The sequence below is a fragment of the Gadus morhua genome, chromosome 6 (assembly GCF_902167405.1).
Source record: "Gadus morhua chromosome 6, gadMor3.0, whole genome shotgun sequence".
Taxonomy (NCBI): Eukaryota; Metazoa; Chordata; class Actinopteri; order Gadiformes; family Gadidae; genus Gadus; species Gadus morhua.
This window is the reverse complement of record NC_044053.1, coordinates 17094424-17109038: the sequence shown is the minus strand read 5'-3', so window position 1 is coordinate 17109038 and position 14615 is coordinate 17094424. Positions and strand designations below refer to the sequence as shown.

Here is a 14615-nt window from a genome sequence, read left to right as displayed (position 1 = left end):
CGACTAAAACTTTATATTTCACATTCATCAGGACTATGACAATGCGTAACTGGTTTATATTTGTGTGATGAGAAGTCTGTTATCAGGTATTCTAAGGGGCGCCGCAGGGAATGTGATCCAGCAGGCTGATCCTCCCCTGTTTATCTTTGTTTAATATAGTCACGGTTAACTCTATCAATCTATTATTATTGTTAATACTATTATTATTATTATTATTAATGTGTGGACAATGGGGTTGAAACGAGTCATTGTTATATGATAGGTCTGTTTGATACGGTGACGCCGAGAATAAGCCAAGACCAGCTCTTGGTGATCTGACCAACGTGGGGGTCACGCCTAACTGTGGTAAGCAACCAAAAATATGTATGAAGAATAAGGTCTTTTTTGTTCTTTTACTTAGATGCTCTACCCCATCACCACTTGGGAGCAGTATCAAATCTGGTGCTGTCGCAGCCAGGGGCCCTCCGAAAAGATCCCTCAAAAGACCTAGAAGGTTGTTAGATCCTGAAACTATAACGCATCCAGTCAAAAAGCAAGATACATGACGGATGATAAGCAACGGCACATATATAGAATCAGACCCTGTGTGTGTGTGCCTGTCATGTGGTCTGTCTGTCTGTCTGTCTGTCTGTCTGTCTGTCTGTCTGTCTGTCTGTCTGTCTGTCTGTCTGTCTGTCTGTCTGACTGACTGACTGACTGACTGACTGACTGACTGACTGACTGACTGACAGTGAGTAGGTGTGCGTTGCACTTTCTGTAAGGCTTGGGGCTTCATGAAGTGCAAACCAACCAACTAGGAATTTGAGAACAAAGAAATAAATAAATACATTATTTAAATATAAAAACATCTTGATTCCACCTATTTCCTGTATGGGGACACAATATCAACATATGTATGTCGATGATGATGTAAAACAAAACTGGCAATGACGGAAAAGTATTACCAGTGAGGAGGAAAAAACGCAGGTTGCCATAGAAACAGCAGTGCATGTCTCGTACTCGGATAAGTGGAGTCTGCCGGTCTCTATAATCAGAAACAATGCTTTGATTGGTTCATTCAAGCTGGCTGTTTTCAGACAAATGACAGGAAGCTTGTGCCTTGACCGAACTCACATAACACAGTTGTCCCTCTCATGTCCCCCCTCCCCTCCTTTCATATTCACCACATCATGAATGGAGGTGCACAGGCAGGGACATTGCTTATGCGCTGAAGTGTAAAGCGCTGTGACCAAAAAGCCAATCGACAATACAATGTGTAACCTCGGATTCCTGAACTCCTCTTTGCCCGGCTGAGTCTCTTAATTTCTCATTGGTTGAGACTAGGAAAAAAAACTCATATTAAAACATAGTTTTAATATGTGTTTCTCTGTGTCTATCGGAGTGACGTATTCTTGAGAGCGTTTTTCTGTATGTCTGGGTATATGCAGGTTGTGCGCACGCTGGTGTCGTCATCTGAAATGCCAGCTCTGTAAACCATCAAGTGGCGTTTAGGAAACCTGCTCTGCAGATACTCTTGTTGATCCGTCTGACCTCAGGCACCCGGCACTCTCTCCCTCAGCCCTGAGGCGCTGCTCAGCCAGTCAGGCCTTGTGTCAATCACAAGCACGCTCAACCTTCCAATTAATGAGGTTCTGGTTTGTATTTTCCAGGACCGGGCTTGGGCCTGTTGGCCTTGAGAAATACCAAAGGGGAACGGTCTGTCTCAGAGACATTTCTGCCAGCCTTTCTTGCAAAACAAGTGTCTGTGTGTGAGACATTCTTTCAAAAAGGGCTTAGATTCACAGATCCTTTGTAATACAAATAATTATTACCAGCTTGTAAAATGCTGGATTTCGCTTGTGAAATGTGTCTAGATTCCTGTGTAACTCTAAACTACAAGAACAGGTTTTGACAATGTGGAGAAGAGGTTTGAGACGGTTCCAAACAAAAAGGGATAGGCTCATTTTGATCATATTCAGCGAGGTCCATTCCATCCAGAGCAGCGACAAAGACTCTAAAGGCTAACCATAAAGGAAGGCCATTACCAATAATTGTTACCTATGTGAAAACAAAAGAGGGAATGTGTGTGAAGGCTGGATGTGTTTTAAGACACAAGATCAGCAGTGACTCACAGGAATGACACGTTGCTTTGAAGCTGCAGGAGTTACCTCCCTCTAGCAATGGAAGGGTGTATTTAGAAATCTCCCAGTGCTTCATGCACCACTGCCTGAAAGTGGGTGCTCCACATCGAGCCACCCACAACAGTATCATTCTGCTCTGCCAGAATCGTTTTTGAACCAATGGTCTTCGGATTCGCCCTGTTGATGACTCAACCATTAAAGGGAATAGAGTCGTAGGAGTGTGTTCATTTGTTATGTTTTGGTCATTTAAAAAAAGGTTGGTATCCGACTGAAATATTATTCGGATCTGATAAGATGATCAGAGTTCCCAACTTTGTCACAGGTTTCTCTGGTGTACACCTGGTTTAAAAGCTGTTCTTGACTTTGATGTGTTTGAGTTGGTTTGGCTTTCTTTACCTTTTCTCCGCTCTGTGAAATCACAAAAAAAGATCTTTCACAAGAGCTCACACACAGCCTACTCTACGGGCGACCAAGTATAATGATGCACATGTTTGTGTCAAGCTCTGAGGTAATGTGTTTTCAACCATTCTTTAGGTAATTTCAACTGTCACATTTAGCATGAATCCTGCTGGCAACGACACGTACCTCATATTTTTAAGCTCAAGCTTACCCATGCTGTTAACATACATCAACATTTAGACGATCTAAAGGCATTATGTTTAAGGCCTTGATGGAAATGCAATGCAATGGTGTCGAAACATATCGGTTCTCACTCCCTCGGCGGAGAGACAAGCCAGCCCCTGGGATCATGTTATGTTGGTGATGACGGAGGTCTAACAGGAAGCTACTTCCTTTTCAAGGGAGTCACACGCTAGAATGACATCACTGAGCAAGAGGGTGGCGGAAGAGGAAATGTCAAACAACCATTATTATTTGAAGGAGAAATGTATAAAAAATGTGATCACCCTGTAATCATTATTCACCACATCAGCCCCCTTTTAAAGCGTGAGGTTAACACCACGCAGCAGTCGCACTGACACAGTATGCTGTGTTTGTCCCTGTTTGAGGGGTCTGACACACGGCAACGATCAGGAAAATTAAAATGTTATCATGCTTATTGTGTTCAGTAGTAGCAGCCATTTCATTCTACAACCAGTTGGAGCAGTCCTACATCCAATGTACGCAGCACTGAGGCTTAACCAAATGGATGCCTTTCTTTGCCTTTCTAACTAAAGAATGGAATTGGACTGTGTCGTGGTCGCTGTCCCCTGCTGATCTCAGAATGTACCTAGGCTATTCAGAGGGTCACCTAAATAAACCTGCTTCTAATCGAAATGGAAAAACATGTATTTTTTTGCATGCCCATGTATGAGTCTTGATTGTGAGTGTGGCAATCAGACCGGGTGGCCAACTACGTCATCACATAATGCTGACTCATTTTATTCATGTTGGTACTGCTATCTTTATGCTGGTGTCATCCTGGTTCTGTTGAAGCAGCACGTTTTATTGCACCGAAAATGTCAGTGCTCGAAAAATAGGATATTAACCTAACCAAGAATATTTCTTTACTTCAAACTTCCTGTGACCTTAAATTTCACAGTGACGCACAGTGTGGCCATGATCTGGGCTTTCTTGGATGTGTGATTCTCTTAGATTGACATTCACACACACTAACTTCTCGACTTCCTGAGGTACTACTGATGTAATAAACAATACAGGCAAACGTAAGAGCAAGCACAGCGAAATCCTGTCATTATTTATTATTGTATTGATATATTTATTATATAGGCCTAGTTCGAACATCCACATACTCATTACTAATAATCACAGGAAATCCGCTTGCAGGAAGAACTCAATGTAAAATCAATACAACGCATCATCCCTTTAAATCCTTACTGCTAATTGGCCTTACTTCACATGTTTACGCAGATCACACACTGCCTACACATGTTCTCAAACTCTCTGCGATTCTCGGACAAGTGTATCTTTTTAGTTGAGGCTTTTTAGTTTCACTAAGGGTGAAATCGCCTTGGCAACCGAGAAACCTCCACGTCACTGCTGGAATCTATTTCTGCCTGTCTGACTAAAGTATGGCATCCACGTTGCAAGCCATTATTTTCAAAGCATACGAGTCATGTGGATTGGAGGAGGCGGTGTCATGAATAATTCCGGTTCCATCCGGTCGGGCTTCCTGTTCCGGCTCGGGCATTCTAAGGGAATACCTTGTTTGACGTCAGGCGTCAAGCGGGTGTTAAGTAACGCCCGTAAAGGAGGCGAGAAGTAGACATGTGTGTTGTTATGAATGGCTTTCCTGTTGAACTGCAAATGAATGACTCTGGTTCTGGTTCAGTGTGTCCGGCTGACAGCACATGTTTCTGCCCTTAATGTTTTTTACATTTAAGATGGTTATACATTGCATTGTTAATTACTTTATCTTGATGGTCAAAATATTGATGTGCTTTATTTTTCAATAACGGTAAACCTCTGCCTTTAGACATTTCCAAGCAACGCGCTACAAATACAACATTAATACGGTAGAATACCTGCATAGTAGAAGTTTCCTTGTTAATGCAAAAGCAATATTCCTTAAGCACTGCCCAAGAATAATAACATTTCGGCTAATTAGGGCAATAAAAGTCCAATAACGCCATAGATTAACGTAACTCATCTCTTATCATCGTAGAAAATTGTGGTATAAGGGGAATAAACTGCTTCGGGTTACCCCTTATTGGATAATTATTGGAAAATAATATCCCATCAACGTTCACTGTATGCTTTCTCTTATTTGCATACAGAGCCAACAGGTCAGTTGAAGACACCGTCGTCTTAGCAACTCATCACATGCTGAACCACCTGGAGTCCGCCATCACATATGCCCGCATCCTGTTCATGGATTTCAGCTCTGCATTCAACACAATAAACCCGGCCAAACTATTCAATACATTACTGGACATGAACATCGACCCATGCATCTGTCACTGGATTCACAGCTTTCTCTGGAACAGGCAACAAAAGGTGAAGATCAAAAATACCACATCCTCCCCTCTCTTCCTCAGTACAGGCACACCCCAAGGCTGCGTTCTCTCAACCTGGCTATTCTCCCTTTACACAAACAAGCTCAAATCCCACCACAGCTCTGTCAACCTGTACAAGTACGCGGACGACTCAACCATCATAGGACTCATCACCAACAACCAAGAAACAGAATACCGTGCACAGATCAACCAAGCAGTGACCTGGTGTACAGACCATGATCTCATACTCAACTCATCAAAAACAAAGGAACTCATTCGACCCAAGACGCCAACCTCCCCCAAAACTCCTGTGCTCATTAAAGGTGAATCCATCTCCATCACTGACACATTCAAACTCCTTGGAACCCACATCAGCAATAACCTCAAATGGAAAATAAACGCACATTACAAAAAAAGCCCAGCAAAGACTTTTCCATCTCGTCAGCTCAAGAAGTTCAGGGTAAGGTCCCATCTTCTGCTCCACTTCTACAGCCATCGTAGAAAGCATCCTCACCTTCTCCATCACAGTCTGGTTCGGCAGTCTAGACTCACTCTCCCGGAAGAAACTACAACGCATCATAAATAGAGCATCCAAAATTATTGGCACACCCCTTCCATCCCTTGATTCACTCTACCACAAACGGAACTACGCAGAGCACGGAAAATCATCTCCGACCCCACTCACCCTGCACACTATGCCTTCCAGCTACTGCCCTCTGGGAGGCGTTACAGGACAATTGCCTCCAGAACAACCCGGTTAAAAAACAGTTTCATCCCAACTGCAATAAACTTTCTGAACCGAACGTTAAGGATTAAGCATGGCCCTTATGTATTGTGTAGTGTGTATGTCTGTATGTATATCTGTGTTATATGTTTTGTAAGTTGGAACCTGTACCAAGCTAACAACAAATTCCACCAGCCTGGCTGTGTGGTCATTAAAAAAAAAAATTAATCAATCAATCGTACATTATTTTACAATAACATGACACCCCGTCATGGTTTATTTAAGCATTAAGCCCTGAGAGGCCCTGGTCTAGAGTGACTTGAGAACAGCTAGGGGTGTTGTTAGGAACGACTCAAAGCGGAGTGCCTCCATCCTACCAAGTGAGATTTCACAAAATGACCACACATCCAGCAACAACATCATTACCACATCAGCAACCTTCCACCAATTGATATTGTTTGTCAAGAAAGCAAAATGTTTGACAAGGAACACTGGGTGCCATTCTTTCAGATTGGCGGTGCATATATGCTTAAAATGTATGGTTATGGGCAGTGGCGGTTTTAGACACGGACCACCCGGGCCCGGGGCGGCACTTTTTCAAGCCACGTGGGGGGCGGAACGACCAAGTAAATAAATAAATAATCTGGGCTGCGAAGCGGTTTTCTATTATCTATCATATCGCTGTGGGGAATTGGCGAATTAGCGCCAACGAGCAGGTGCTCCTGCTCGTTGAGAAGGTGCCGTGCGCAGACGGAATGAAAGCAGACGGAATGAAACCCCCACTGAAGCCCGTAGGTTCACGATACCTACCCCCCCCCCCCCCCCCCCCCCCCCCCCCCCCCTGGACCTAGAACCGCCACTGGTTATGGGGTCACTGAGTATTATACACAGGCTTTTAGGAAATCAGAATCAATAAACTGAACTATCCTTTTTATAATCCTTACTTGTAACTTATATATATATATAATTTGAAATTTTACAGATCACAACAACCAGCTGTTCAAATTCCCCTTAAACGCACCGAGAGATGCTCAATTCAACGAAACAAATAGTCTTATGCTTTGAGATATTCTCTTCAACTTTAGAACGAAAGGCCATGCCATGCATCTTTTATTACATAACTTCTTTTGACTTCTATTTTCTGATGGTCACTGACAAGCAGTTGCCATGGTGACATGGTGGTCATTCAATATTTAGTAACACATCCTACCATTTATCAGTTCATTTTTTACCTTCTTATGTCATCCATTGTGAGGCTGATTCCAGTTGACCATGAATGGATGGTGATGCCATCACACACACACACACACACACGCACGTACGCACGCACGCACGCACACACACACACACACACACACACACACACACACACACACACACACACACACACACCACACACCACACACACACACACACACACACACACACACACACTCACACACACACACACACACACATAGGGATGTGTGTGTGGGATATATTTTATGATGTGTTCAATGATTATGTTATTGCCATCACAGTGGTAATAGATGTGGTAGTCATTGACATTGATTAAAGTCAATCACAAAGAGGAGTAGCTCATTTAATGGTTCTAATGGGTCTTACTGGGCCTACTTTTGCCTCTCTATTTTTCATTCAACCCAGTCAGTCAATCTTTGCTTAGAAGAGTTAGTTTCTCTCTCTCTCTCTCTCTCTCTCTCTCTCTCTCTCTCTCTCTCTCTCTCTCTCTCTCTCTCTCTTAGTGTGTCAGTATTCAAAGCCATCCTCCTGTCTATCTGGCTTTGCCCATCGGTCCATCTGTCTGTGTAGTCCTTCCATCAGCCTGTCAGCCTGCTTGTGATGAGCTCTGATCTTTCCAAACTAGGCCATTCTTTCAGCTCAGTCCTGGAACATTGCACAGATATATTGTTGATATCAACAACCAGGTCAATAGAAAGGCCTTCAAACAACCCGTCACTTTATCTCAAAAGACATTGTTTAATCCATTTAGATATTTTCCTTTTTATATTAGAGAAGGGTTCTTTCAATACGATTTGTTTATAGGAATGTAAAACTTATTTCTTAATAGTGCACTAAACAAATCTAATAGAACATGTTGTAAATAATACTAATTTCAACATTCCTCCAAGAGAAAATAGTAACCAAAAGTACCTTGTGTTGAGTTGGTCATAATAGCATCTCAGGTGGGGCTGGCCTTTGAGGCAACACAGGGTGGTAAAGCACACTGCGAATTCAACAAGAAGGAGGAAGCTCTTTTTCTAAACGTATGAGGCGAAGATCGACTGAAGCGCGCAATACGTTGCATGATGAGAACTAGCTTACTTATTAGTGACTATAAGGCCATTGAACTGCAAAGCTCAGCCACATTCACGATCAACTAGAATAGATAATAGCAGGACTGCATTCAATATTGGTTCGGACTGTACAACACTCAAGCAATATATATATATATATATATATATATATATATATATATATATATATATAGCATAGTGTATTTCAATATTGAAGTGAAAAACATGACAACAACTAAACATGTTTGTTAATCAATCCTTTTATTAAATAAATAAATACTGCACTTTGTACACAATAAGTTATTTACCACATTTTCTACCAAGGCTAATGGCACCAAAGGGGTCCTCAGGGGCCCTGTAGTACTGTATTCTAAATGTCGCTCTCCCCTCACACTTATCCCCATTTTTTCCAGTCCGGCGAACTGAGCACATGAAAAGAATAAATCACAGTTTCAAAGTTGGACACACACACACACACACACACACACCTCTGCTCTGCAGAGATGGCTGTATTTACACTCTGTACATAATTTACATGATGACTCTGATTCCGTGATGCTTTGGCATCTTTGACCAATGTATTGGTTTTAAAAAAATCAGAAAAAAGGTCCACAACATTATTAACAAGTTAGCTGGTACCGGCCCAGTCCGTTTCTTTTTTCTTTTCAGGCATCTTTTCCGTCTTTGCCCTGGCACTAACAGGGTTCCCATTCGTACCAACATTCCTTATTCTGACATAAACGGTCCCATACTTTCCCTCTTCATACTCCCCCAGCGACCAACATACAAAAATCTGCCATTTCCTCAGTTGAATTAGCTCTTCGCACAACATTCTTCTCCAGAACTCTGTCGATCTTTGTTCATTTCCACTCATACCCAGTCACCCAGGTGTGTCCGTGGGTGATCACCTCATTAATCCTGCACACATATCTTAATCCTCAAGATACCATGCCTTTCTTTATGCATAGTTCATTCATATGAATCAGCCTCGGCTTCCACTGCACCAGTGAGATGAACACGTTTTCTTTTCCAGCTGCATAGACTTCCTCTCCCCCTCCTCTTCCTCTTGAAACACACTGAAGCGCTCGGCTTTTGTTCAGCTGCTCCTTTGCATTAGCATGCTGAGGGAGTACTCCATGCGTTCACGCAGGTCTTTGGGGCAGCCGGAGGTGAGCAGGGCACTGAGCTTGAACGTGGTGGACACCCGGTCCTCATTGATGTACGTCAGCAGGTACTCCTCCTGTTGGCAGCACAGGATGATCTTGGTGTGGTCGTGGTAGAAGTTGACCTGTGGAGGGAGAGAGACGGTGTGTTATTGTATTGTGAATACAATAAATGTATTTTGTCATGCTGAATAGAGCTCTGGGATTCATTGGATGATTCATAACATTAGATTTCTTTGCCTTATTTAAACAAATATTCAGTTTCATTGACTGATACTACGATATAAGCCAATGAAAGTGTGTCATGCCTTTTTTCTTCTATTTAGGTCAACCACTCCTAACATGCCTGGCCGTGAAGGTGGGTTTCGATCTCTTTTTGTATTTACCTGAAAGGTGCCGTCGTTGAAGAGCATCATGAGGGCGCGGTCGGACTTGAGCCACTGCAGCAGGTAGAGTCTGGGCATGTGCGTGTCTGTCGTGCTCAACAGATCCCCGCCCTGCGATGCAATAACAGAAACACAACCACAAATTAACAACACAATATATGCCAACTGGGGGGAGGGGTTTTCCACTGAATAAAAGGGTACGGAAAAGAGGGATTCAAAGAAAGAAATGATGGAATATGGTGCTGAGTAGTGGCATGAGGGCTGAGTACTCACGTCCATCAGGTTCTCCTCCATGTAGTGGGAGAAGTACTTCAGCACGGTCACCTGGCCCACAAAGTGTTCGGGAACCTCGCAGGTCGGGAAGACGGCGCGCTTGCCCAACTCAGCGTAGTAGTGGATGGTTCTGGAAGAACAGGGGAGGTTAAGTTGACTACTCCGATATACACGAGTTGAATAACCAAATAATAACAAAGTCGACCATATCTGGGACTCTAAATGCAATACGTAGGGATATGAGGAAGAGCAGCCAGCATTGCTTTTGAGCAAATATAGGTCTGATAAATATTATTGTAGTAACCCTAGTAACTGGCTGGATCTACATTCTAAAATCTCTTAGTGGTGCTTGGTAGGGAGAGAAAATAAACCAAAACCAAAAGAAAAAGAATCTTAAAAACACAATGCGTTTATTCTAACATATTCAAGGAAAAATAAACTCTTAACAAAAGGTTAGAATGGAGAGAGTATTCTAAAGAGCACTCGCTGCCATGAATGTATTGAATGAACAAAATGGTACCCACTTCCTGTCTGGCAGTATGCTCATGTGTGTGCCGTTGTTGAAGAGAACTCCCACGGTGTTATCAGACAGCTGGTAGCCGAAGCCGTACTTGTTTGAGTAGTCCACCCACTTAGTCACCCACTGAAGGTGACTGCTCCCCGAGTCCTTGGGAATATCTGCGGCTGAAGAGGAACCAAAGAGGACATCAGCATTAGCATATGCTTCAACTTTCAGGAAGGAGATGAAAGCCTCTCCTGGAACACTTTTTAATGTGCCATAAAATAAGATTTTTAGATCAACCAAGGGTTCTTCTCAATATTAGAACAAAGACTGTCACTCACTCACAATTTATTTAGTCACACAGGAGGTGGTTTTCCGATGAGTACACTTTATGTTTTAGATCATCCATATGATTGTGAACAGCCCAACTCCAGAAAAGGTATAGTAGGCTCACCTTTAGGCATGTTCTCTATGCATCCTCTGAAGACACTTGCCACAGTGTCAGCCACACTCCCTGTTGTGTTGTCTTCCAGGCCTGAGGAAAATAACAAACAAAAAAACATTTACATTTTCTGCTGTTTCAATACAAAAAGAAAGTGCATCTTCGACTCTCACTCAAATAGTATTCTTTATATTAACCACATTTAGTAGACTCCTATTACCTTGGTTCCCCAGGAACAGTAAACATATCAGCGATGAATAAATGGTAAAAGCATATATATATCCACTCTATATCTATCAGTAGTGAGAGGGAGAGGATGGACTTGTTGACATACATTCACTGCTGCTGCTGCAGCTCCCCAGGCTGCCCCTGACAATGAGACGAATGGTATCTGGAGCCGTCGGGGATTGGGTCTCCGTTACCGCGGCAACAGACCGATCGGCAGATGGCGGAAGTGGCCTTCCATCCTAAGGTGGGAAGAGAGAACAGGATGTGTTTGAAAAGATGTGAACGTAGAAAAAAAAAAAAGGAGAAAAAACTAAACATCCGGCGATGACTCAGCCCTTACTCACATGCACAGTCGTGGGCTTAGACGTTGAAAATTATAACTTTGCGTGATTCTATTTTTATGGATTCTCTCTCCTGCCATTATATGAATATGGGTCCCTTGTGCGTCATGATGCCTTTCATTTAAACCTGCTGTTATCGTACCTCTTTAAGACAGAGGCGTCTCAATACAGGTCAAACGCTTGGGCTCTTACCTCTGGCAGCGGATTGCTCTGCTGGCTGATGGCTGTTCTCTTGAGGTCATGTTGCAGTTTGTAGATCTCCTCTTCCTCTTTAGTTTGTTTATCTATCGGGAACAACAGAAGGACATGCCGTCAGTGCATGGTTTCTTCAACCTGCGTCCTTGTACTTAATACACAATGACGCATGGGGCGGACACTAGAATAATAAATGAGCTTGGTAACAGTAGTCATGGTATGTTTATGCCTTGCAAACATGAATGAATATGTAAGTGTAGCCCATTTGTGAAGGTGGTTCATTGAGGGGCTCCCCTTGGTCTGGCTGGTAATGAAACACTCACTCAGAGTCTCGTAGTATTTGACCTTGTCCCTCTTGCCCCCGAATAGCGCCGCAGCAGCCTTCTTGAAGAAGCTCTCGGCAGGACTGGAGACATGGAAATCTGGTGCCGAGTGACAGCAGCTGGGCGGTAGGCGCTCTGGACTGAAGCCCTGCAGCAGGAAGGAGAAAGTGGGTCAGTGTGTTAACGGCGTGTTGGGTTAACGGAGGAGCGTGCGTCTGCGTGCTCCAGTTTGACACCCGCTTGGTGACGCGGTGCAGGGACCAACAGGAGAGGCACGCGAGGCGGTGGAGGGCGGTGGGCCGTCTCACCTGGATGAAGAAGTCGTGTCTCAGAATGTGGTCCAGGTGTGGTCTGTCCTCAGGGGACTTGGTCAGCAGACTGGAGATGAGCTGCTTGGCCGGGGAGGACAGGGAGGAGGGCAGGGAGTAGCGAGCCTCTCGTATGCACCTGTATGTCTCCTTCAGGTTGGTGGTCTCAAAGGGAGGTCTGCCAAGCAGCATGGTGTACCTGGGTGGGGTGTAGGGGAAGGGAGGGGGGCAATGTATGGTTAGGACTAAGAAAGGTTCTGCCATTACAATAGGCCAACTGGTTATCTACTGAAATCCATCTTTGGGAAACCTAATCTTCCATTTAGAGGGTTAGAGGGTTTGCCGTATTCTACCCACTAATAATATGGCTATTATACACAGGAATATCCATTTTTAATAGTTGCATAAAACACTGTGTGGCTACTTGTATACATTGTAATTATTATTTGGCGGTTGTATTTACATGTCATTTATCATTTTTAATCATTGTTTTAGTACGCTGTACTTACATCACACAGCCCAGGGCCCAGATATCCGACTCGCAGCCGTGGCCCTGCTTGTTAAGCACCTCGGGGGAGAGGTAGTTGGGGGTCCCACAGATTGTTTTCCTTCGGTTCCCAGCCGGCTCCAACTTGGCAGCCAGACCAAAGTCTCCCACTTTCAGTTCCATGGACTCGCTTACAAAGAAGTTACCTAGGTAAATAACATAAGGGAGGAGGCGGGGTGGGTATTAGACTTGGTCGACCCAGAAAGTAAAAGTTAAGTAAAGTAAAAGTAAAAAGTATAGTACGGCCTATTTAAGTAAAAGTAGCAGAGAATATTGCAAGTGTAAATGCTGATATATAGAGTAGAGAGTTTCTCGGCCATGGCTGCATAAAACACTTACCTAATTTGAGATCTCTATGGAGGATCTCCTGTTCATGCAGATACTTGAGTCCAGAGACAATCTGCCTCAAGTAGTAACGGACCTCTGGCTCAGTGAGCACCTTACGGGCCTTTAGGATATGGGCGAGGGACTGCCAAGGAAAACAAATCACAACGATAAAGGATTAGATTTGAGGAATAGCACACATTTTTATCCATTATGTGATAAGAGAGCATCAATCTGGCTGGCGCAATGCAGGTGTTGAATAGATCAGTTGAATATAGAAGAGTAAAAGCCAACAGTCTCCAGTTTAAACAGAACTCACTTTTCTATTGCAGTATTCCAACAGAATGTATATGTTCTCCTTGTCTTCGAAATGGTGATAAAAGTGCACTATGTGTTTATGATGGAGCACCTTGTGCAACTCGATCTCTCTGTCGATCTGGTAAAAAGAAAACATCATTATTACAAGTTCCAAACGAAATTGTAAGGTGCTTATTGATCAACAGTCTCAATGCAATCAGCACAGCAGCGCGCTTACCTTTTCCCGTTGGTGAGGTTTGGAGACGCGCGTGTGGGGAATGATTTTGGCTGCGTAAACTTTGCTCGTGGAGAGGTCTGTCATCTCGTAACATTTTGCAAAACCTCCCTAGAAAGAGAACAAGTATGATGAATTTTGAGTGTTTATATAACGTCCCTCATCGTGTTAGTTAAAAAAAATATGTATATGATGCGATCTGCCAAAACTACCTTTCCCAAAACTTTGCCACGGCAGTAGCACTTCCCAGTGGCAGCGTCCGTGATTATTCTGGCCATCTCTGAAGGCACATTGCGTTCATCTGATCTCTTCCTGCGAGGTTCGCAGGACCTCGTCGTAGACTCGCACATATTATTTGTGGCTGGAGTCCCGATATTCCTCAGTAATTCCATAGAGGGACAACCAATTCGAGTGTGGTGTACAGAATGTTTTCTGAGGACGGTGTCGATGCCTTTATACTCCACACAACTAGTGGCCCTCCCCCTCTTCCCGACGTCACGACGTGATGAGTCCCAAGAGCTGCTATAGACGTCCATTGACTAGCAGGATTCTAACCCGCACAGAGATGTGGCTTTCTCGATGCGATTGTGCTGACTGATCTTAAAATGCTATATGTTAGGCAAGTGTTATGTAGTTTTAATTTGATTATGTGTAGCCTTCACACGATATCACAAAGCAATCTTTTTTGGTAAATACTAGAATACTCCTAATATCCAACGATGTAGCCATCATCCCTATAAAAACATATGACTAATATTGGTAGATGAAGATATATTTAGAGAGATGTGTGCTGTTTGGTGCATGCATACATCATTTTCATTGTTCTAAACCTAAGGTCCAAAAACGCAGAGGCTTAGAGAATGATGGTCTGTTCAGGTTGAAGCCTTGATTTAGTTGTCAAAAATCACTTTAGACCACCAGCGCCAGCATGTGGACTGACAAGGTGATGCACCACACAA

At 43.4% G+C, this 14615-nt stretch overlaps 1 protein-coding gene across 1 annotated transcript; it reads right to left on the bottom strand.

The window, feature by feature from the left end:
* Positions 1-8334: 8334 nt before the first annotated feature.
* Positions 8335-14121, bottom strand: plk2b (polo-like kinase 2b (Drosophila)). The gene is made up of 14 exons (XM_030357717.1): positions 13869-14121; positions 13660-13767; positions 13444-13560; positions 13140-13269; positions 12763-12946; positions 12254-12452; positions 11946-12093; positions 11620-11711; positions 11193-11325; positions 10871-10951; positions 10439-10598; positions 9915-10044; positions 9642-9752; positions 8335-9380 (listed from the first exon to the last, which is right to left on the bottom strand). The coding sequence occupies exons 1-14, from the start codon at positions 14046-14048 to the stop codon at positions 9189-9191; spliced, it is 1965 nt and encodes a 654-aa protein (XP_030213577.1). The 5' UTR covers positions 14049-14121; the 3' UTR covers positions 8335-9188.
* Positions 14122-14615: the final 494 nt, after the last annotated feature.

What these genes read in the sequence shown, in the direction of transcription:
- plk2b (XM_030357717.1), bottom strand. Translation starts at nt 14,048, where the DNA reads ATGGAATTACTGAGGAATATCGGGACTCCAGCCACAAATAATATGTGC. An exon ending in GTGGCAAAGTTTTGGGAAAG is followed by an intron (nt 13,768 to 13,868) that starts GTAGTTTTGGCA and finishes TTCTCTTTCTAG; the next exon opens with GGAGGTTTTGCAAAATGTTA. An exon ending in TGGAATACTGCAATAGAAAA is followed by an intron (nt 13,270 to 13,443) that starts GTGAGTTCTGTT and finishes TTTCCTTGGCAG; the next exon opens with TCCCTCGCCCATATCCTAAA.